The sequence below is a fragment of the Emydura macquarii genome, unplaced genomic scaffold (assembly GCF_026122565.2).
Source record: "Emydura macquarii macquarii isolate MOO-44397 ecotype Brisbane River unplaced genomic scaffold, CSIRO-AGI_Emac_v2 contig_2871, whole genome shotgun sequence".
Lineage (NCBI taxonomy): Eukaryota > Metazoa > Chordata > Testudines > Chelidae > Emydura > Emydura macquarii.
The window spans coordinates 115,479-138,836 of record NW_027133008.1 but is presented as its reverse complement, the minus strand read 5'-3'; the positions used below and the strand labels follow the sequence as shown (position 1 = coordinate 138,836).

The window sequence follows — 23,358 nt, the reverse complement described above, 5'->3', positions numbered from 1 at the left end:
TTTCCCTCCCTGTTTTTGAATCTGTCCCTTTAGCACCGTTAGAATCTGTAAAAGCATTTCAGCTGTATATTCTTACCCCCACTGCCTGCCTACCAAAAAGCTGGTTTATATTCCTTTTCTTGAGTAGTTATGCCAGGGGAGGGAGCGGTTAACCCCTGGATCACTGGGGACCAGACAATCGCACAGCAACAATCTAATTTAGCATACACAGCATGATAATCATCCTCCACGTTCCCTTACACAGCCAGCTGATCCAGCAGGGATGGAGCCTGGCCTTTGTGTATCTGCATGAGTGTTCCTGGGCACAGCTCAATCCCAGTCTCCACAAAGCAGACAGGAGTCATTGCTGGGCTTCTTTCGCAATACAGCAAAGCAGGAGATCTCTAACCCACTGTCCTAACTGCCTTATATTTATTTCCTGCCTCTCCAGGGAGATCCCCGTTCCATCTCCTGTCATGGTGACGGTACCTTCATAGAGCTCAGACGTCATCCTCTCGTTAACGAGTTCTGGAGCTGCCTCCATCAGAGCCTGAGCAGCCTCCATATTATCATACAAGGCAGCCACATGAAGGGCTGTTTCTCCCACTGCACCTGGAGAGAGTGGAAATAGCACACACAACGAGTCATTCATGTGTACAGCACAAAGCTGAGTAGAGATTTCCTATTAATGGTGGGAGCTTTCTGAGTGGGAGTGAAGTCTAGCAAAGAGGATGACTCAGGAAACCTGGGTCCTATTTCTGACTGTCACTGGCCTGCTGTATGACCTTGAATTCCCCTGGCTGTGCTTCTGTTTCCCATCCCATCCTTAGTCCTTCTTGTCTGGTAAGTTCTTTGGGGCAGGGACTGTTTCTTACCATGTCTGTGCAGCCACTAACACAATGGACCCTTGATTTCAGTTGTGGTCTTTAGGCTCTACTGTAATGCAATAATATTCCAGTCTGGAAGAGCATTTCCCAAAGGTGATGGAGGAAGCATGGTTTGAGCTATTTTGCAGAGAACAGTCATACAACAGGCTGGGTAGGGCAAGGGAGAAGAGAGGCCTAGACAAACTATTACCCAATAGGTCTTTTCCACCTCTAAATTTCAGAATTCATCTATGAGCTGACTAGTTCTTTGATAGAGTAATTGGGACTGAACTAGGAATTTCACTTCGCTGCAGTATTGAGGCCATTGGGTTCCTCCTTTCCTCCTGCTCCAAAAGCCCAGGCCTTGGCCACTCTCCTTTATCTGTTAGCAATGAAAGGTCTGAGGACACAGAGTCAGGCAAGTCTGATTCCACCCACATGAAGATAGTGGTGCACACATCTAGTAGCCAGATCATTGGAATAGTGTCTTGGCCTCCCCAGGAAGAAACTAATAACAAATAACCACAGACTCACACTGGCAGCACCTGGATGTCTGTCACTGGTAGAGAGCAGGAAAGTAGGTGGACAATTTACCTCTTTGATAGACATCACAGGTGCCATCAGAGATCAGTTTCTTGATGGCCCGGAGATCATTTTCCTTGGCAGCCTGGAGAAGTGGAGACTCCCAGATTCTGCAACCAAGAAAAAGAAACAAACTGTGAAAAAACACAACGGCACCCACATTCTCTCTGATCTAGAGTCTAATTCTTCAGGATCAAATGGCTTTCCGGAGCCAATAACAACCCTCAAGTTTAGCACCTTCCCTGTAAGTCATGTACTTGTTAAGCATTGGAGTTGCTCTTTGAATTCCCTCCTCCCTGTACAGAAACAATAAAACAATAACAATAAAACAATAACAATAACAAGCAAGGCAAATCATCAACTCTTCCTGCACTGAGATGAGACCAGGTGGTGGCAGCAGAGGGAAAGAGACAAGAAAGGGTCAGTTACGCTTTTGGAGAAAGTGACTCCCACACTGTTTCAATTGCTGTTACCCACATTTAAAATAGATAGTGTCTTTGTTTGAAAGTGTGTCCGTGAAAGATGCTAAGAGACTGCATTGCCAGTCACTGGAGACCTTAGCTGTCAGTAGTCCAGGTATTTTGGGAGCAAGAAAGCCAGCAACCACATCCCCTTATTTCAGGGATCACTGTACAAATGGTGTCTCAAAGTGGAAACCTAAATTGCCGCCATGCTGGATAGGAAGGAAAAGGAGATAAAAGAGAAAATCCCCTCTTCGATTCCCCAGAGCTCCACAATTAATGGACTAGCAGCTAAACTGGAATCTTATGCTGTGTGGGAGCTAAAGACCCAAAAGCTCAACATGAACAATCTTTTCCCTATTGCTGACGGGAATCATGGAAGTTACAGAGCACTGAAATTGTTCCAGCTACAGGCAACAGTCCCAGGAAAGCACACGCCAGCAAACAAGCTCCAAATAAAATGAAGCAATTATAGTGGAAGAATGAACTTGGCTGGTTTTACCCACACTCCCAGGTTCTTGGTTATTTCATCAGATTATTTTGGGTTGACTAAGAACCTGCAGCTATATGGTGCCCTGGTTTTCACCTATGGCAGGATCCTGTGATGGGATCCTTACCTTCACGGAGCTCTGGCAAGAGAGTGCAGCCACGTCCCACAACTTTATCATCAGTCTTGCAATATCTGGTGCTTTTCTTATAGCCCCAGCTGCTCTGCAAGGCACATGATGACATCAGCTTCTCAGCATTTATTTCTAGCCCTCATGATTGCAGGGAAGCATTTAAAAGATGACCCACATGCCCCTAAAGGTTCAAAAGTCAGGAGGCAAAGAAAAAAAACCCCAAATGTATTCTTTTTAAAAATCTGAAATTTTTAAGCCAGTCTTAGGATTTTTGAGTGCCTGACTCATGATTTTTGAACTGGTGCGGGTGGCTGCAGACCCAGTCTGCCAAATGCTACTGCAGCGTTCACATAAAGTAGGTCACTGTTGAAAGTGAGATTCAAGAGTAGGAGGACCATCAGTCTGATCCAGTACAGCAGGAGGTTGGATGCTGGCCTAGACAGACCAATGGTCTTAGTTCTTACGGCAACAGCTAAACTCAGTAATTAGCAAACATGATAAGAATTCTGAGAAACAAGCAAAAGGGGAAATATGCTCAGTGATTTAGTCAGTAGTGGCATAACAAAGTTCTCTTGACAGGATGGCTGTGAGGCTGGCATTCTTCCCAAGGTAGAACTGCCACACTTGTTCACGGTGTAAGGAATAAGTCATGGGGAAATTCCACGGGCCACCACTTGAGGATCTGTGTCCCTCGAGTGTGAGGATAAGAGGCAGCTGGCTTTCTCCAGCCTTGGGAATCTCAGTAGAAAGGGGTCAAGGATAGTCAACAGGAGTGTTACCTTTTACCCTACAAGGTGGACTTCAGTCTCTGGAGGAGGGGGAAGGAGGAGGTTTACCTTGTGACAGAGACAGGCTAGAGCTCAGGTCCACTGTAAGGAAGAAGTATCCGGTTTCCCAGGGGGATTAAGGAGCCCTGAAACTAAAGTGTGTTAATGGCCACACTCTTTTCTGGATAATGAATGAAAGAAGCACACACAGAGAACTACAAATGCATATAGAGGACAAGAAGGAGCTGGTCTCGCCTCCCCCAGTCACTTCCCAAGCCTTTTGCAAGCTCCTTTCTCCACCCATCCCATCCCACATGCAGAGTTTTAAATTTAACTTTTCACTGGATGGGACTGAAGAGTTCCCATGATACCAGATAATTGCATTGTCAGATGTCTCCTGGGCTTGAAAAAGATAATCAGACTCAAACCCTTCATACTGTGGTGAAGTTTGGATCATAATCGTGACTTTCACGCCTCCGTATAGCAGGCCCAAAAGAGAGCCAAGAGTATTGCCAAGCCCCAAGTGTTCAAAAACCAGGCATCAGACATCCAAAAACTCATGATTTTTGTATATACTCATTTTGGATTCTTTTCTTTGCTTCCTCATTTCTGAGCCTTTGAGGTTCACTCAGAACATGTTTTTTGTTTCCTCAATCACAAGCTCTAGAAACATGACTAGACTTTTTTTTTTTTAAATGAAAGAAATCTGAGATTGTCCGAGTCTTCTGACTCCAGTAGCTGGTGCTTTAAGACAAAACACCGAGTGTCACTAAACCCATGATGAAATTGTGAGATCTGGCACCAATGCAATCCTCACTGGGGAAGTTCCAATTCAGAGCTGAGACTGGCTCCAAACTCTGCAACTTTGTCTGATCTCTACACTCCTGTAATGTATTCATTACACTGACTCTGACTCTCTGACTTCCCTGAAAGACCTTAGGCCACATTTTAGCTCATTTACACTGGTGTAGAAAGGAGAAAGTGCCACTGATGACGGAGGAGTTACTCCAGAGTCATGCTGACGTGAGAGCAGAATCCAGCCTCCTTTGTCTCTATTTATATATCACTGGCCTCCTCTTTGTCCCTCCTCATACTCTAACCACTGTTGGTGGAGATCCTTGTAGCCTGAAACTCAGAGTGAAAGGAAGATGGCGCAAACCCCTGTAAACCAAAACCAGAGAGTTTGGGACTCTTTTAATGTTGCTTCCCAAGTCTATTGTTTTCTGCCTCTCCTTTGGTTTACTATTTAGCTGTAAGGTTTCTGTAGGTTTGGGGCTGACTTTGTATGAAAGGTGTTTCACAAAACAAAAAATGCTTTGTATTGTTCATCAAGCTGGTGGAATTTGTCAGAACAAATTATCCAGTGAGTTACCCCTTTTCCGTTTGTGAAACACACAATACCCAGTCCTGCTTTCTGCAAATGTGTTCAATGAGTGGTTCATGGGAACAAATTTCAGCCTATGTAGTGTCTGCGTACAGTTCTCGTCAACTCTTCACTATTCATAAGGCGCCTCTAGTGGGTAGTCCACAGAAGATAATCAACTACTAACATTCACATCTAGCAGAATTTCTCCTTTAGTCCAAGTGGATCTACCCCCTCCTGATGGCCCATGATGAGGCATTACAAAGTGGCCAATGTGTTACATGCCGTTAAGTCTCGTGGTATCATTTCCACTCCCTGATGGATGACCAAACATTTTAAATACAGAAATAGCTGATAGTGATTCTGGAGTCTAAAATTCTTGAAACCTTTGGGACTCAAGAATATTTTCACCAGTACACCCCATAGTCAGACATCAGACTACTCGATAATACAGCTCCTCGAATCATAGTGGAAGGAAGTTTGTTCACAAAAAATCACCTCGCAACCCCTTTATATTAGAATGGCCAGTCCCAGAGAGGAGAAGTAGCACACAGCCAGGAGAACTGATATCAAAATCCAAACCACACTGTTCCCAGGGAACTGATAATTAAAATTGCAGACATTGCAAAGTGTAAAAATCAGATTTCTTTTCTTGATGCATTTTCTTTATTTCAGTCTCTCTGTTGCTAGTGCCACCGTACAGCCATGAAACTAAAAGCTCTTTTTAAATCTACTTTTTCATTCTCTGGTCTAGCCACACCTAGAATGTGACATTGAATTCTGGGTAACTCTGTGCCAGAAAGATGTCTGGAGGGAACTGCAGGGAATTCAGAGAAGAAAGAAAAATGAGGAAACATTAGACGAATAAGTGGCAAATACGAATAGTTGATTATGTCACAGCTAAGCAGGGTGGTGTGCGTGTGTGTGTGTGTGTGTGTGTGCGTGCGCGTATGCAACTACCTATGCATATTTGATGGGTGCAAACAGTCGGGAGGGAAGGAATTGAGTACAGATAGCACTCGAATAAAGTGGTGAAAGTGAACAGAAGGGAGTGTTTCCTACTGAATATCAGGAAATATTTCCTGTCAATGAGGAAGCAGTGAGAGCCCTGTTGCTGGATTCTTGAAAACATGGACGAACAAAGCCCTGGAGAACAGACTACGGGGAACAATCCTGAATAAGCCAGGGAGAGGTTAAGGTGTGATCTTGTAAATGTCGTTCTGACCCCTAGCACATATTCAGTTACGGGAATGCTCTGTTTAGCCCACCTGTATGTTGTTGCTTAAAGCAGGTGGACCTGAAGACATTATGACTAGGACCAGACCCGGGGGGTGGGGGTGGGAATCATGCCCCAGGAACACAGCCTGCAGGACTCAACACAGGTCAGGCAAGTTTGCCAGATGTTTGCCAGGGGCCTCTCAGGGCTTTGGCCCAGGAAGATCCCGTGGCTCCAGGAAAAGTTTTACTCCCAAAAGCAGGACCGGGGTAAGAAGGCATTTGGCTAATACTAACCATGCTATAATTAACATGCTGATGCTTTACTGGTTAGCTCACTGCTGTTAGAGGGGGAAGGATTGGACAACAGACCATTCTGGGAGGGCATGGACGCAGATGATGAGCTTTTGTAGCACCTTTCAAGGATTCAGGGATCTCTATACACCTTACAAACAACTAATGAAGCCTCTGAGAGATAGCCAAGAATTAATTATTATCCTCATTTGATAGAGATTAGGCCACAATTTTCAAAAATACCCTCTAATTTTAGGGGTCTTGAGCTGGGCACCCAGATCAGTGGCCACTTTTGAAAATGTGGACTTACCTACAGGAAAATCAGCAGCTCAGCCAGGACTAGAACCCCGAAGCTTTGATTCCCAGCCCCTGCTGTAACCACTGAATTACTCTACTTCAACCTTCTCAGCCTCTCCTGACTCCTAAATCCATGTTCTACATACTTGCTCCACATGCATCCTCATTTAATTTTCTGGCACCTAACAGAGGAAACTGGCCATCATCCAAAATATATAATTATAACTATGAACCAGACTTTTATAAGCTGCTGAAGTGTTCCAAGTGTGTAAATGTCGGGAAGGGGGTGAACCAGTTCAGATGATGTGAAAAACAAAACCAAAAAAACAGTCACCTAAATCTTGAACCTTCTCCCAAACCTTAGACCAGTTGAAGATATTATTTCTTTTTGGAATATTTTACATTTTAGCTCGTTTTTACTCTCTGTTCCACTGGGCTGCCTCCTCTGATTCCACTTAACATGACTGGAAGACAGGAAGGCTGTTCCTGTCGTATTTCTGGTCTGACCAGTGGCAAGAACAGGGAATTTCACAACGGGAAACCAGTTCCCTCCCACCATTTCCAGCCTGATTGCCCAGCCTCCAGAGGTTTGGAAAAAGCAGAGGAATTTGGGGGTGTTTCCTGGGAACTGCTGAGACTCATCCTTCATTAGTAAACACCCCTTTATAGGACTAGATTGGGATGGTCCTGGAGCTCTAAGGAAGCACAACCTCACCACACAACAGTTTAGGGTGAGCAATGGGGAAGAACTGGAAACTTCCATTGGATTCCTTGTAGTGAGGGAAGTAATGTAGCTATTTGAAGGTGCTCCTTGAGTCTGTCTGTCCTGTATCACAACCTTGCAGCATTTCTTAGATACAATTTATTAATGACTCAGTAATAGATTGCAAAAGACACATTTTATCTTCCTCAGTTGGATGGGGTGAAATAAGGCGCAGGGGCAAACCCAGCAGGAAACAGAGAGGATGGGAGTATGTGGGTCAACGACTGACTAGGAGAGTCGCTGTATCCTCTGCTTGCAGCTCTGTGAATTGCCCTATTTGTGGACAGATAAAAGCCTCTGTTCTCTAGCCCACAGCTGTCTCTAATATATACAATACTTTCACTTTCTCCAGAAAGCTTGTTGTACAGGCGCTTCACATTGCGTACAGCAGTGGTTCTCAACCTGTGGTCTGCAGACCTCTGGGGATCTGAAAACAAGGTTTGAGATTTCCAAAGGGGTCTGCACCTCCATTTGACATGTTAGGGATGCTAACTTCAATGCTTTGGACAGAGGCTCCAAGAAAAAAAGGATTGGGAACCTCATGTGAGTGAGTGAGAGAGAGAGAGAGAGACCGGTCCCACTGCGCGTCAGACCCCGTTCGACTGATGCTGAACAGAGGTTCTCCTGGAGTTCAAGTGTTGGCCTTGTGCAGGATGAGGAGGATCCACATGTTAGCCCTGCTGTCACTGGGAAGCGCCAAAAAGTCATAGTGTTGCAGCACAGTGACAAATATGAAGTCTTAGGTGGCCTCAAGTCTGTGACAATAAGTATGCTAGGTATTTCTAAGGCACATATCAGCCTGAATGTGTGACCACACAGTATAGCAATAAAACTCAGAATAAATAAAACCCTTTGTGTGGCTGAGTAACTCATTACAGATACTGCCAGACAAGAAGTTGCAAACCAGACTTCCCCCCTTTGAAGGTTAAACTACCCACCCTGCCTGCAAACAGAAACTCCTCCTGGGGACCGCATCCAGTCAAAAATCACATCCCAAGACTCCTCTGCTAGGAGATTTAAGGTGTGTACTGAGACACTAAGGCTGGGCCAGCAATTCATCCTGGATCATTTATACATTCATCAAGACAATAGCAAGTTTAAATTGCACTCTGAAATGTACCTCTCACCCTGCAACACAAATCTTAGCCTCCCTCCCCCCAGCAAGAACCAGCTAGACCTGAATCCCAGGACCCGGGCAGCTTCCCTGCAGCTCCTCTTCATTAACCTTATCACCCCGTCCTAGAATGGTCCATCTCCCTGAAGGCCCTTTGTGGTGGAGGAAACCCTGCTTCCATTCCTTCCCCAGAGAAAACACAATGGCCAAGATTTTAAAGAACTGGCTGCATAGAGCTATGCCTCTAAATCCATCTTTAGATAAAAACAGAGCACTGATGTTCACAGGTGTGCAGCACCTAGCAATTGCTACTGACTTCAGTGCTTGCTCAGAACCTTTGAAAATCAGGTCACCTATTTACTGCTTCTCAAAATCTTGCCCTACAGCTTTCACTGGGGTGGAGACCCAGGAAAGGAAAGAAGAAAGGTGCCTATCACATGACTCAGGGTCTAGGCGGAGTGACACGGTTTCCAACAGGCCATTTGTTTGTGTCCTGTAAACACTGTGACTGAAACAACTTACCAACCCAGGAGGAATGGAGCTGTAGGGGGGCAAGCAGGCAGCGCTATCTCCACGGCAAAGTTAAACTTTCTATTCGCTGATCATTTCACATAGGCCCAGGGCTGAGAGCATTTTTCAGGGATTGGGGTCTAGTGGCTAGGGGACTAGAACGGTACTCAGGAGACAGGGGTTCAGTTCCTGGCTCTGCTGGTGACCTTAAGTAAGTCATGTGCCTCAGTTTCCCCATCTCTAAAATGTTACTGACTTCCTTTGTAAAGTGCTTTGAGATCTAGAGATGAAAAATGCTATTACTGTTATTGCCACCAGCCTGGGGTAGTTTGGACCCATTGATTTAGCGGCAAAAGGCTCTCTGTATCCCTTCACAAATCGTGAGCCATCCAATCACATGGCATAACGCTAGTTTGTTTCACAGCTCTGACACTGGGTATACAGTAATTAAAGCACTTCAAATGGAAAAAAAACCTGCATAAATAAAACTAAAGAGCCACACAACCCACCCAATAAACTAAGGCAAATGTATGGCATTAGCAAGATATGTGATGAAGGGGCGTAGAGGGGTATAAACCTTTTATTGCCACTACTTCAGAATGACCTGCATAGCTCTCTCTGAGTTAGGCAGGTTGTCCCAAACTCATGGCAATAGAATCTTTATAGCACCCTGTGCCGTTTACATGTAATTATAATAATGCCTCTAATTTCTGTTCTGCCTTTAACAGATGATCTCAAAGTCTTTTTGCACACATTAATTAATTAAGGCTCATGATATGGTACAGATGGGGCAAATGGGAGACGTGCAGAGATTAAATCATTTTCCCAAGCGCAGAGTCACATAGTGAGTCAGTAGAAGAAATGGAAAGAGAACCCAGTTGCCGTGGTTCCCAGTCACCTGCTGGCTCGAACCCCTAATCTGCATTCTGTACTCATGTTATGTCTTTGAATTTTTTGGATGTACAGTGGAATTCTCTGGTGATGCAGTTTCCATATGCAGATTCCAGAGATTGTGTACAAGTTCATTACTTATCCTGTAGAAAGCAAGCTATGTTCAAATAAATGCTGCTACTATTCCTCGGATATTGTACCAAGTTTCTGCAGGTCTGTAATTCCCCTTAGACCTCCACCCCTCTTGAATTATCTGAGTGCATGGATGAGACTAAAGAGCCACAAAACTACCCCCCAGTAAACTAAGGCAAATATGTAGCATTAGCAAGATATGTGATGAAGGGGCGTAGAGGGGTATAAACTTTTTATTGCCACTACTTCAGGATGACCTGCATAGCTCTCTCTGCATTAGGCTGGTTGTCCCAAACTCCTGGCAATAGAATCTTTATAGCACCCTGTGCCGTTTACATATAATTATAATTATACCTTTAATTTCTGTTCTGCCTTTTAACAACTGACCTCAAAGTCTTCTCATACGCATAAATTAATTAAGCCACATGGATGTCCCCTGGGTACAATAGGTATTATTTTAACCTGAATTATTTTTTGATTTCTATAATCCCAGGCTAAACATTGTTTTTATCAGTTCTCCTTCATCTTTGCCTTGTCCCATCAGTTGAGGTTGGAGACTCTTGTTCTTCATCTCCAAGTGTTCTTGTCAGGTTAGTTTACTGGGCACATTCTTATCACAGAAAATTCCCATCAATTCCCTCCATTTACACCAGCTGCTCTTCATATGGCTCCTAACATCTGCATTCACACATTCCTGCCATAGCTCAACACTGAACTGAGGTATTTAAATTGTTGCACAGACCTTAACTCTATAACATCTAGTTTTACTGGCTTCTGATTGTGCCTCTCAGCAAAACGTCACATGTATTCCATGTATTGAGGGCTGATTTGTCAGTCATTTTCTTCGAATGCAGCCTTCCGTCATTCTAGGTCCCTTTCCAGTTCGTATTTATCTTCAGGATACTATATAATGTCATCGGGGAAAAGCCCACTTCATGGAACCTCTCCCCAGATCCTTTGCACGAAGGTGACCATTACAATCAGAAATAGGTATGGATTTAAGATTGATTCTTGTTATAGATCTCCCCTCACAGTGAATGACTCACTATAGACACAGCTGCTTCTCACTAGTGTTGTGCTACCCTCAGACATGGCTGTGTTAATCGGAACATATGTTTCCAGCAGATTGCATAACTGCAGGCACCATCAGGACAATTTTCTAGGAACTCGGTCCTAAACCTTCTCTAAATCCACAAACACTCAGTGCAATTCCATGCATTTCTCCCAATACCTCTCTTGCAGTATTCGGGCTGTTGACTTTCTTGGCATAAACCCAAATTGGTTGTTCCTTACCCGATGATCCAGCTACCCTGGAACTCTTTTCTTCATAATTCTTTCCTGCCAGTTAACTGCGTGACTCATTAACTTGACGGGTTGCTAATTACTGCATTCTTGCACATGTTCTTTGTGCTTGCTTTTTATATGTTAATACACCTAAATCCTATGCAAATTTCAGAGTTCACCTCCACAGATAACCTCAGAATCAAAAAGTAGACACATGGATGTGAGTTGCCAAGTCCCCAGCATCCCATGCCTAGTTGCATGCTGTGCAGGGGAGGATATGCTGCTTAGCAGTAAAGGAATGGGAGGGGAGAGTCAAAGTGAACTCAAGAGACCCTTCTCGCTCAGTGAGAAATGTTGTCATGTTTGCTGCGCTTTGATACCCCGTTGGGAACTGTTATATAATGCAAGGTTAAGCTGTGGAAATAGTTCAGTAAGAAGGATGGACACACATGGGAAATTAGAGAGAAAAGACCACAACCATCAATCCTCCTCTTTTGCCAATTGCAAGAGATCAGGAAGAAATTCTGTTCTTGTCCCATCCTACAACTATTACACAAGGCAAATCATAGAATCAGCGGCTGTCAGAGACAGGATTGCAAAGTAGACAGCCAAACAGAGCCAGATTCTGCACCAGCTTCACCCCTGATTATAATGGGAGACACTGGAGTGCAAATCAAAGGAGAATATTACTGCCTATCCAGTATGTGTTTTCTATTGTAGTGGTAGAACACGTTCACCAAGAATGGTCTGGGATAATATCTGACCACCGAGACCGCAAAAACAAAATTACTCAAATGCAGGGCAAGCCTCAGTGGCTTACACTAGTTTTTTTCCAAAAACTTGGAGCAGGGAAGGATTTTGAGGGACAGTTCAATGGGTAAATCTCCAAATCAGAAGATTTCTGCTGATTTCCTTCATTTCTGCCTGTACATGGATTACAAAACTCAAATGCACAAGGCAGCCCCCATCTCTTTGTAAAACATTCCCTCTCTCTCCCCAAAACACTGGAAGGCTAGATATATTTGGGGAGAAAAAGATAGTAGAAATACACCTTATAAGCTAGACTGGACAGAGCTTTTATTGAAAGGAATGGGTAGGATATTATATTGGGAGCAGGGGAGAAAGATCTGTCCCTATTTCTGAGAGAGAATTTCCACATGCTAGTATGATTTAAAACTTTTCTACCTTTAAAAGCATTTTCTCTCTCTTCTCCCCACCTCTCTGTAACATTTTGTATTACATTCAGCAGCACCTTATTCAAGAGCTAGGTGACTAGGCTTTGTCTGAGGGCCATCTTTTTGTTCAGTGATTATACAGCACTTAGCTCAGTGGGTCCATGACGGGGACTCATATGAGGAAAGAATAAAGGTTTAAAAGATGAGATTCAGGGCTTCTCTCCACCGGGAAAGTGACTGGCAGAACTCTAGTGGTACTGTATAAACGTCGGTATAACTCCCTGTGGGGACTTTACTCCAGTGTGGCTTATATTGCTTCCAAAGTGATATAGGCAGTATAGACGGGGAATTGGAAAGGAAGGAATGGCCATGTCCCCCCACAACTACCAAGTGTTTGCAGTTGGAAGTGATCAGTCTAAGGGCTGTTTGGATCTCTGTGAACAGTCAGAAATGATGTGTGAGGGGGGCTCTCCTCCGCGACTATGAAAAACAACCTCTCAGCAGATCCTAGAGGTCTCTGAGTGAACGTGTGCAACACATCAGCTTAAAGACTGACATCTCTACACGCACTGCTATCCAAAGATCCCACAGTCCACAAACTCAGCGCGTGCCACAGACACTTCACCCCCGTTGCTGAAATGCAACTGCATCTCCGCATCCAGCAAGGAACAGCACCGCACAGCAGCAAAGAGCTTGATCCAGCACTTATTGAGGTGATGGGCAATATTCTTCATACCCTCAGAAACTCGGAGCACCTACAACTCCCCCTGGAGAGGAAAGCTAGGCCCAATTCTTTGCTGCCCTGCACCTTGGGGAGTCACCTATGCTTGTGTCAAGTGAGTGCAAAACATCAGTCTGACTGACTAGCATTTCATACCCACTTGGCACAAGTGGCTGTGCCGGAGGAAGGCCAACAATGACTTGAACCTCGTGTGTTCATGGAGAAAAGAAAGGCACAGAGCTTTAGGGAGGTAGGAAGCCATCATTTTTCAAAGCCAGCGGTTATGGCAGCACTGAACACACACACACTTAGCAAGTACAACAATTTCATGCTGATGTTTCATAGGAGTTTTGCACAAAACCCTTTCATATTAACATGACCTCTACGAATGGGAGCAGGGGAGAGAGAGCATAAACAACATATTTTTAAGAGCGTGAAATCAGAACTTGTGAAAGCAAGGAGCAGATAGTACTAGTCGAAGCAGGCATAATGCAGACACATGCTCTGTGTGTTTCCTCACATACAATTTTTGCACATGCCACTCAGTATTGACTTCCAGCAACTCAACTGCTAATCTCTATCTGGGCTCCCCACACAGATCTATCAGGGGACCATATATCTATCCTGCAGCCCCGTGTTATTCCAGCCTTGGGAACCCCAATCAGTTCTCCCAATAACCCTCAGTCCTGCCCTACAAACACCATCCTGGCTACTCCAGTCCTGGGAACCTCACACTGTTCTGCGAATGCATCTCTTTCTTAACACATTCCCCTGCTATTCTAGCAGTGCATCCTTCTTGAGCAGAAACTGCATATATTGCCCTGTTACACCATAGGTTTTACACAGTTCATTCATGGGGACTAAACTGAGACCCACTAAATTCATTTCACCTATGAGCACAGATAAAATTTGAACTCCAAAGACATTCCACCTTAAAAACACCCTGAAAGACAGAGACAGATAGAAAAGTCGTGCAAGCACCCTCTGAGCTTAACTACAGTCAGAAAGGTCTGGGCAAAAAGACATACAAGCAATAACAGAAAGCAGCATGGGGAGGAGGAAAGGCAAGGAGGCTGAGAGACACTATACCTTTTCTGCTGCAGCAGGTGGATTTCATCCAGACGCCGAACCCAGGATTTTTTGCCTTGTAACTTGTGTCTGAGCCTGTTCCAGAGCTGGATGAAAGGTTTGCTATCCCCAGGCAGAGGCAACCCCATTTTCTTGTTACTTTATCCTTTTCTTCAGCTGGAGCAGCCTTCTATACCAAGGCAGAAGCCAGCAATCCTCACTCAGAAAGATTTAAGGTGGTCTCACTAAACAGTCCTGGGCTGACGCTCCTCTTCTCACTATTGATTAACTCTGCCCAGAGTCTCCTGTGCACACACAGCTCAGCTACATCAGTTTACTAAAGACTCGTGTAAAAAGAAAAATGCAGCCACCTCTGGCTAGCAGGCCATCCTGAGCCACCGTGACCATCAGAATAAAACGAAGCAGAGAGAGCAACAATTTAATCTCCAAAATAACACCCCCCAAAAGTATGTCTGATTTGAAGACAGCCACTTGGGACACAATGCTTCAGGTGCTCTGACCCTGTCCAGCTGCTGAGGAATATCTAAGTCCTCAGATCCTAATATGTCTTTTTTATTGCTAAGGTCTAGGATTTAAAGACATTTCCTCCTTATCCACCCCATCTGCCTCTGTGAAGGTGCATCTGAGCAGTAGGACCTGGAAATAGAGGGAGGGCTGGAGAGAGCAGACAGAGCAGCATCTAGCTCTGCGAGCGTGTGAGCCTGTGTCCTGAGAGATACTACCTGCTGGGAAGGCAGCACGAAGGAGGCCACACCTCCAAGCGCTCCTCTCCGCAAATCACAGCAGAGACACAGCTTGTGTTTAAGGAGCTGGCCTGCCCCGTCCCCACCTCTCTCTCTCTCTCTCTCTCCCTCACAAAAAATCATTTCCAATCTCCAAATCTTTTAGGAGGTGAGAGAAGAGTGTACAGAAACTTGAGCCCCCAGACTTCCCCTCTTCCTTCTCCTCAGCCTTTCTTTCCTGCGTTCTTTCTTACTTTCTCTCTCTACCTTCTTTGGTCAGTAGAATGTATTTATCAGAGGAGTGAGATTTACCATGTGCCTGTGCTATTCTTTCATTGTTGGAAAGAAGCACAAAGTGACTCCAGGGGGTATTGATAAGCAGGAGCCATAGTATCAGAGCAAAGACAGTAGGGGATGTTATGTGCTGACCTGAGAGGAAAGAAACCAGGGGCCAAATCCTGCATTAAGGCCCTGATCCTTAAAGACAATGGGAGTTTTGCCATTGATTCAATGGGAGCCCTGAGTGTTTACTCAGGCTATATTCCCAGTAAAGTGAGTAGGGATTGTGTCTGAGTAAGGTCTGAAAAACTTGACATTGGACATTAAGCCGAATCAGCAGTTAGGAGCAGAAATCTGAAGAGGAGGGCTATGTGGAAGAAAGGTGAGTAAAGGACCAAATAAGGAGGGGAAGGAGGAATAGAGATTAGCCTGCAGGAGATGATACAGGCTTGGCCTCTGGCTCCTGGGCCACAGGTGACCTAACCGGTCTTTCTCATCTCTAGTGCCTAGGCTTCTCTGAATCTTGACATCTAAGTGTAAGTGTCAAACAGAACTGTTGTGGAAGAAAACACGCAATCATCACTGATAAAATTGCAGATGACACAAACATTGGGGGAGTTGTAAATATTGAGGAGGACAGGTCACTGATACAGAGCTATTTGGATGACTTGATAAACTGGGCACAAGCAAACACTGTGTGTTTTAATATGGCTAGATGCAAATGTACATACATAGGAACAAGGAACGGAGGCCTTACTTACACAGTGGGGGATTCTATCCTGGGAAAAAGTGACTCTGAAAAAGATGTGGTGGTCATGGTGGCGAATCAGCTGAACACGAGCTCCCAGTGTGACACTATGCCCAAAAGGGCTAATGCGATTCTGGGATGCATACACAGAGGAATCTTAAGTAGGAGCAGAGAGGTTATTTTACCTCTGTATTTGACACTGGAACACTGTGTCCAGTTCTGGTGTCCACAGTTTTAGAAGGATGTTGATAAATTGGAGAGGGTTCAGAGAAGAGCCTCAGGACTGATTAAAGGATTGAAAAACAGGCCTTCTACTGATAGATCCAAGAAACTCAACCTGTTTAACTTAACAAAGGGAAGGCTAAAGGGTGACTTGCAGGGTCAAAGGGTGATTTGTCATGAGAAGGTGCCAGGGCTCAAGCAATTTTGTTACTTTCATAACTGATGCAGCGAGCCTAGAGGTGCCGGGGCCGTAAACTGCCAAGCCCAGAGGTGCTGGGGCTCAGCCCTGGCAAGCTCTGGCACGAAGGAAGCCCTGGTGACTTGATACAGTCTGGAAGTACCTACATGGGGAACAAATCTTTAACAGTGGGCTCTTCTGTCTGACAGAGAAAGGTATGACATAACCCAGTGGCTGGAAGATGAAGCTAGACAAATTCAGACTGGAACTAAGGCGTACGTTTTTAATGGTGAGTGTAGTTAACCACTGGAACACTTTACCAAGGGTTGTGGTGGATTCATCATCACTGACAACTTTTCAATCAAGTCTGGATGCTTTTCCAAAAGATACTCCAGGAATTATTTTGGGGAAATTCTATGGCCTTTGCTACACAGGTCAGACTAGATGATCACAATAACGATACCTTCTGGCCTTGGGATCTATGAATCTCTGAACTCTGGGGGGGAGAGGGGGGTTCGCTCCTAACTGCAGTGCCAGCCAGGAGAAGCAGCTGGGGGGGGGGGGGGGGGAGATGCAGCCTTTGGGTAATTAAATCAACACACTCTCCTGCTTTTCCTGGAGAGTGGGAGGGGCAGGCAAGCCTGGGTTGAAGTTAGATAAGGCTCTTAGATACCAAGATGATAGGCACCTTACAAATACCGAAAGTAGATAGACAGATAAGTCCCCATTGAGTTGAGCTGCTCTCCTCACCCCTCTGCTGGGTTTGCTGCCTCGGTACATAGCTGGCATTCTCTGTCTGTCCGGGCATTGTCATACCTGCAGGCTAACAATCGGAAGGACTCTAGTATGTAAATGTGACACCTCTAATTTAAATAGTAAAACCCAGGGCTAACTGTACAGCCACTACAGGCCAATGGGAAAGATTTTTCTCTTCTCCTCTCTCTATCTGTGTACTCCATAGCTGTGTAGAGAAAATGTGTACATTTCTAGTGATGCAGGAAAAAGAAATGTAATTGTGTACGCCGTGCCAGCGTGCCGGCTAGAAGTGTAGAGAAGGGTGGGCAGTGCAGTATGAGTGATGTGTCTCCATGAGCCAAGGGGCCGCTCACTTTCAAAGGCGCTGTGGCTAGGTGAAAGGGAATGGACAGCAGTCCACATTCTTTCCCAGTGCACTTTTGGTAGCTCAACGTAAAGTTGGTCCAAGCAGCTCCAAGGCAGTGGTTTCAACCTTTCCAGACTGCTGTACCCCTTTCCCTAGTCTGAAGCCTGAGCCCAGCCGCCCGAGGCTGAAGCATGTAACTTAGCTTCGCAGCACCTCCTGTGGCATGGGGCCCCAGGCAATTGCCTTGCATGGCCTAACGCCGGCCTGCACTTGCAATCCCCCATAACCCAGTCCCCAGACCTCCACCCCAGGTTGAGAAACACTGACCTACACATACCCCGCTTGAGAACCACTGCTCTAAGTTCTGCCCCTTTGCAATGGTGCCAATGCAGCCGGGGATGAAAGAGGATACGTAGTGTCTGCAAACTAGAGACGCAGTTACTAGCTGAGCACACACACGCTCACAAACACACACATGCCAACACACTTAGGGAGCTGGTCCTTCAGCTCCAAACTAAAGGAGAATTCTTTTCGCTAGCAATAATTGTATGTCTCTTATCCTTTTTGTGGCTCAGCCACTGGAGGGCATCATGACACAACACACGTATACATGCAACACGCGGACTTTGCAAGAGGGCACTTTTTTTCTGCTTACAGCAGTGGACATGGCCAAGGCAAATTGGCAGCCTGGACAAGAGATGGAAGTTGGCCAAAGCATGGGAGAACATTGCAGCAGCTAAGGCTGGTTATCAGACAAAAATCTGTAAAGACCTTGGAGTGTGAAGGAAGGCAGCAGAGCACGTGTAAGAGTGACCTTATGGCAGGGTGGCACACAACACGGTGCTCAGAGCAAGTGGCAATGACAAGGGGGATGAAGGGTCTGTCTTGGCACACATTCAGGTCCCCTTGGGTATTGGCCACCTGGAGGAGCTGAGGTCAAGAGAGGAAGCAGGTTTGCATTTGTTTTATTGACTGTAATAAAAATATCACTGATGCCAGCATATGTAAATTAGATGATAGTCACACATGATTCATTCACTATACCGTATGGATTCCTTTAGTCGAAATGGCTCTGACCCTTGCATTCCTCGCTCGAACAAAACGTCTGTTGACTTCAGTGGGAATCTTGAGTGCCCAAGGAATGCAAGATTGGATCCAATGTATTTAACTTGTGACAAGTGCTCTCTGCCCCTCCCACCCACACATAGTGTCCAAACGCGTCCTTAGGAGTAGAACGAAATACAAGGGAGAAGAGATTCCTCCAAAATTACTCCAAAGAGGAAAGTTTAAAACGCACCCTCTTCTAGAAGAATCTGCAATGTGAAGAGCAGCAAATGAGTCTGAGGGAGGATATTAAAAGAGTGGGGGAGGAATGTTCCACCTAAGGAAGATGCTACGTTTATCTACATGCTGTAAGAGTCCCCCATTTATAGCTCCTGAAGAGACTTAACAGATCTTTCGGCTATGTCTCTACTACCACTTCTGTTGATATAATTTATGTCACTCAGGGATGAGAAAAAACACCCATACCCGAGAGAGGTAAGTTACACCGATATAAGTGCCAGTGTGGACAGCGCTAGGAGGGCAGGAGAGCTTCTCCCACCGCCACACATTGGGGGTGGATGAATCATGTCAGCGGGAGAGCTCCCTCCCATCGGCATAGGGTGGCTACAGCTGTGCCGCTGTAAGCTCTCTAGTGTAGACATGACCTTAAACACAGAAGAGACATAATGGCAGCTGGTGGCATTAGCAGATCTTGCTCATGATTAGAGCATGGAGTAGATTCTAGTTTTGGGAAACTTACATTCTTTTGTGGTTTTACTTGGGTGTAACTTGAACTGTTCTCCCCAATCCATGTCACTCACCTGATGGACATAGGATGCTTTTTGCCTCAATGACAATACCTAGCACTTAGAAAAGGCTTTACATCTTCAAAGCACTGAGCAGTCATTGACTATCCGATATTTACATCGTCTCAATGGGCTAGAAATATTATCACACCCATTCTACACTTGAAACTGGGGCACGGCAAGGTCAAGTGACTTGCCCAAGGCCAGGCTGTGAGTAAGTAGCAGACCATGATTAGGGCTCCTGGCTCCTAGTCCTGTGCTCCAGCCATTCTCTAGAGCCCTCCCTCTTTTACTTCCTCGTTCATCTTATCATGTTCCCCTCCTTCTCTTTCCTTCATGTTCAACCTGTTTGAAACAAGATGACAGTATCTCTTGTCAGTCAAATCACAGCCAGATTCTATCTCACACCTCTGAAACGTTTCCTCTTAGATGGCCCCTGTTTCACAAACCATGAGCGAGAAATCCTGCCCTTCCAGAGTGAGTATAAGCGAAGGAATGGTTCGTACAGTCAGGGATATGCTGCCATCTTCAGCCACAGAGCGAAAGCGCAGCCAAGAAGTTATTGACATCATCTCTTTAGGTTTTGATTTACACTGCCATTCCTACTGTGTTAGAGGATAGTGTTACAACACAATAGTTCCTCAACCCCGTTAGAGCAGCTTACCTATGCAGACAGCCGTGTTATGCTCCTGTAGAAATCATATTATGTAAATGCATAAAATACGTATCAATGTAAAACACTAAAAATGAATGAAATACAGTCCAATGCCTAGAGATTCTAGGAAGACCATGCTAATAATACTGTCTCACAGCTCTTTAAAAATGTCATCTTGAGGGGTCCAAGTATGATGTATACACAGGTATCACTCACCCCATCGACCAGTCAAATGCAGCTACCACGGAGGTGGAGCTTCGCAGCTGTTGAAAAGTGCCAAGTTCATATCAGTTTAGGTTAGGAATTGCAGAAGACTCATGTCTCCAATTGAAAATGCAAGGGGAATTTGATGAAGCTAGAATACACCTAACTAACCCCTACAAAACAATCCTACAGAATTTGACAGAGAATTGATTACCTTTCGATGGAATTTTTAATCAACCAATTAAATTCTGTAGGGTGATATAAAAGTTCCATAGACATGATATAATTCCCTTTTCAATTCTACTAGGTGAAACATCCTTTTTAATTATATAGGACTTTTCCTTAAAGGGAATTGTGATGAGGCCAGGACACTAAAACCAAACTGTGTCATGAGCCAAGGCCCCTTTGATGGTCAATATCTTTGTTGATACCTGGAGCAGCACCGTGTGCCCATACGCTATGCTGGGCCAATGGGTCCATACTTAGTCGGGGGAAGAGCATTCCCTCACTAGTCCTTGCAACTGTAGAATGTTCCTTGTCGGTGTCTCATCCAAGTAGCACATACAGGATAAAATCTATGTAGCTGGTGACATTTGATGAAATCACAAGGCCCCAAAGTCGTGCAGCTGCAGTTAAGCCAGCAGTTTTAATGTATGTTGGGATTTTAAACAATTCCACTCCGTAGCAAAAACTTTGAACTATCACACCAGCTGCATAGTTAGGAACATGAAAAAGGGTAAAAGTCTCACAATCCCCCCTCCCCCCAAACAAAAACAAAACTCCCCCAGATTTGACATTCATTGCAGTCAAATTTAAGCTTAGATGCTTTTCCAATTCAGCAGAAGATTGTTTTTATCCAGGGGGGTTTAATTTCAGAGATAAGATCTCAGGGAAATTCATAGGATTCAGAGGTGTTTAATTTTCCTGAGGTTGATAGAAGTAAGGGCATTTCAAGCTCATTTTCTTAATGATTATATATACTCATCTCTGAATAGTCTCCAAAATTAGTTGGGGAGAGCCCCATTACTTAAATTATTCAAAACTGGACTGGGCAAAGTGCTGGAAAAATCTTCCATTGGCTGGGGGCTTGTGGGGATAGGGGTTGAGATAAGAGGTTACCTGATAGGAGGCTCCCTACTTTCATAGCTATGACTCAGAGCCAGACGGGTACCCAGAAGTCACCTACTACAGGACCGACCCAACAAAGAAAACAACAGAACCCCACTGGCCATCACCTACAGTCCCCAGCTAAAATCTCTCCAACACATCATTCAGGATCTACAACCTATCCTAGCAGATGATCCCTCACTTGCTCAAGCCGTGGGTGGCCTATCCTTGCTTACAGACAGCCCCCCAACCTGAAACAAATACTCACCAGCAACCATACACCCTACAACAAGAACACTAACCCAGGAACCTATCCCTGCAACAAACCCCTTTGCCAGCTCTGCCCGCACATCGACTCTAGTGACACCATCACAGCTCCTAACCACATCAGCCACACCATAAGGAGCTCATTCACCTGCACGTCTACTAATGTGACATATGCCATTGTCATGCTGGGTAGATGGGGGGAGAGCATTTGTTATATTGTTTGACATCAATATGTCAAAATCATAATAATTCATGTGGGATATGCCATGTCAGGTACTGTTAGAAAGGCTGTAATGTGCGAAGTCAGATGATGATGTCTATGTTCATGTGTGATACGTGAGATGGAAGTTATAGATATATTTGATGTATCTGTATTTCAAAGTGTGCTGTCTGGGTAACGACTCAGACAGGATGGCTGCCGAACAATAACCTGCTTAATGGTCCATTAAGACATTCCCAGGTGCAAGGGGCCCTGGGGGAGAAACCAGAGATACACCTGATGAGGCACCAGGACTTGCCCATGTGACTCTGGACTCCATTTTAGTTCCTGTAAAACTCTACAAACCGTAAGGCCAGGGCCAGAGGGTACATAAGGCAGAGGCCTGGGGAATCCATTTTGTCTTCAGTCACCAGTCTTCCAGTCGGGACTCAGCTTCAAATACCTATCTACCTCTGAATCCAGTCATCTGCAACTGAAGCTGTGAACAAAGGACTGAGGCCCATCCAATTATTGGATGTGTATCAGAGGAACTATCCAAGCCTGCAACTCCACAATTCTTCTAGAAACCTGATGTGTATGGATTTTCAGATCATTTGTAGGTATCTGATTTGCTTTGACCCTTTAACATTTCTCTTATGGTTTCTTTCTTTCTTTTTACAATAAACCTTTAGTTTAGTTACTAAAGGACTGGCTGGCAGTGTGATATTTTGGGTAAGATCCAAACTTATATTGACCTGGTGCTGTGGCTGACCCTTTGGGGTCAGAGGGAATCTTTTTAGTAAAGAGCATAGAGTTTAAATAACTGGTCTCTTTACTGGACCTAGTGATTGATTTGGGAGCCTGGAGCTGAAATGCAGTAAAGGGGGCTGTGTGCATTTGTATACTGGCTTCTGTGGGGATTCAGAAGCATGTTTTGTAGCTGGTTGGGAAGTCTGACTTCAGTGTCACCCACCAGTGCTGAGAGAATCTGCTCTCCTTTTGCAGCCTGCCCTGACCTTGGCATTTTCAGGTGGCTGCCCTGGGCACAGGACAGGTCACAGCCAACATATGCCAGCGATGCCCCTCTGCCATGTACATTGGCCAAACCGGACGGTCACTATGCAAAAGAATAAATGGACACAAATCAGTTATAAAAAATGGCAACATCCATAGGCCAGTCGGAGAGCACTTCAATCTCCAGGGACACTTTGTAGCAGACTTGAAAGTTGCCATACTTCAACAAAAAAATGTCAAAAACAGACTTCAGCGAGAAACTGCAGAGCTGGAACTGATCTGCAAACTTGACACAGTCAGACTGGGTCTGAACAGGGACTTGGAATGGTTTTCTCGTTACAAGAAGTAATTGTCACTGCTCACACATTCTCACCCTCTAATCAACAGTTGTGAATAGGCCTCATCTACTCTAACTGAATGGACTTTGTTAGCACTTGCCCTCCCCATTGTTGTTTCTCACCCTTGGATGTGTATGTACACCTCCTATCTGTGGTTTCCACTTCATGTTTCTGATGAAGTGGGTTGCAGCCCACGAAAGCTTATGCCTGCAGGAATGTGTTAGTCTTTAAGGTGCTACAGGACTCTCGCTGTTTTTGCTGCGTACAGACTAACACGGCGACCCCTCTGGAACTCTTCATAATACGAGGGAATGGTAGGTTGGAAGGTGACTCAGTAGGGAGCTGACTTT

The 23,358-nt window shown here is 45.0% G+C and overlaps 1 protein-coding gene across 1 annotated transcript in view; it reads right to left on the bottom strand.

Annotated features, from left to right (window-relative positions):
* LOC137166537 (transient receptor potential cation channel subfamily V member 6-like) overlaps positions 1–14,251 on the bottom strand; it is a 31,192-nt gene extending 16,941 nt beyond the window's left edge. Inside the window, exons 1-3 of the mRNA XM_067568308.1 lie at positions 14,124–14,251; positions 1,440–1,537; positions 469–591 (exon numbers count right to left, since the gene is read on the bottom strand). Coding sequence (XP_067424409.1) covers positions 469–591; positions 1,440–1,537; positions 14,124–14,251 — 349 coding nt within the window. The remainder of the gene's footprint in view (positions 1–468; positions 592–1,439; positions 1,538–14,123) is intronic.
* Between the last annotated feature and the right edge of the window lie 9,107 nt (positions 14,252–23,358).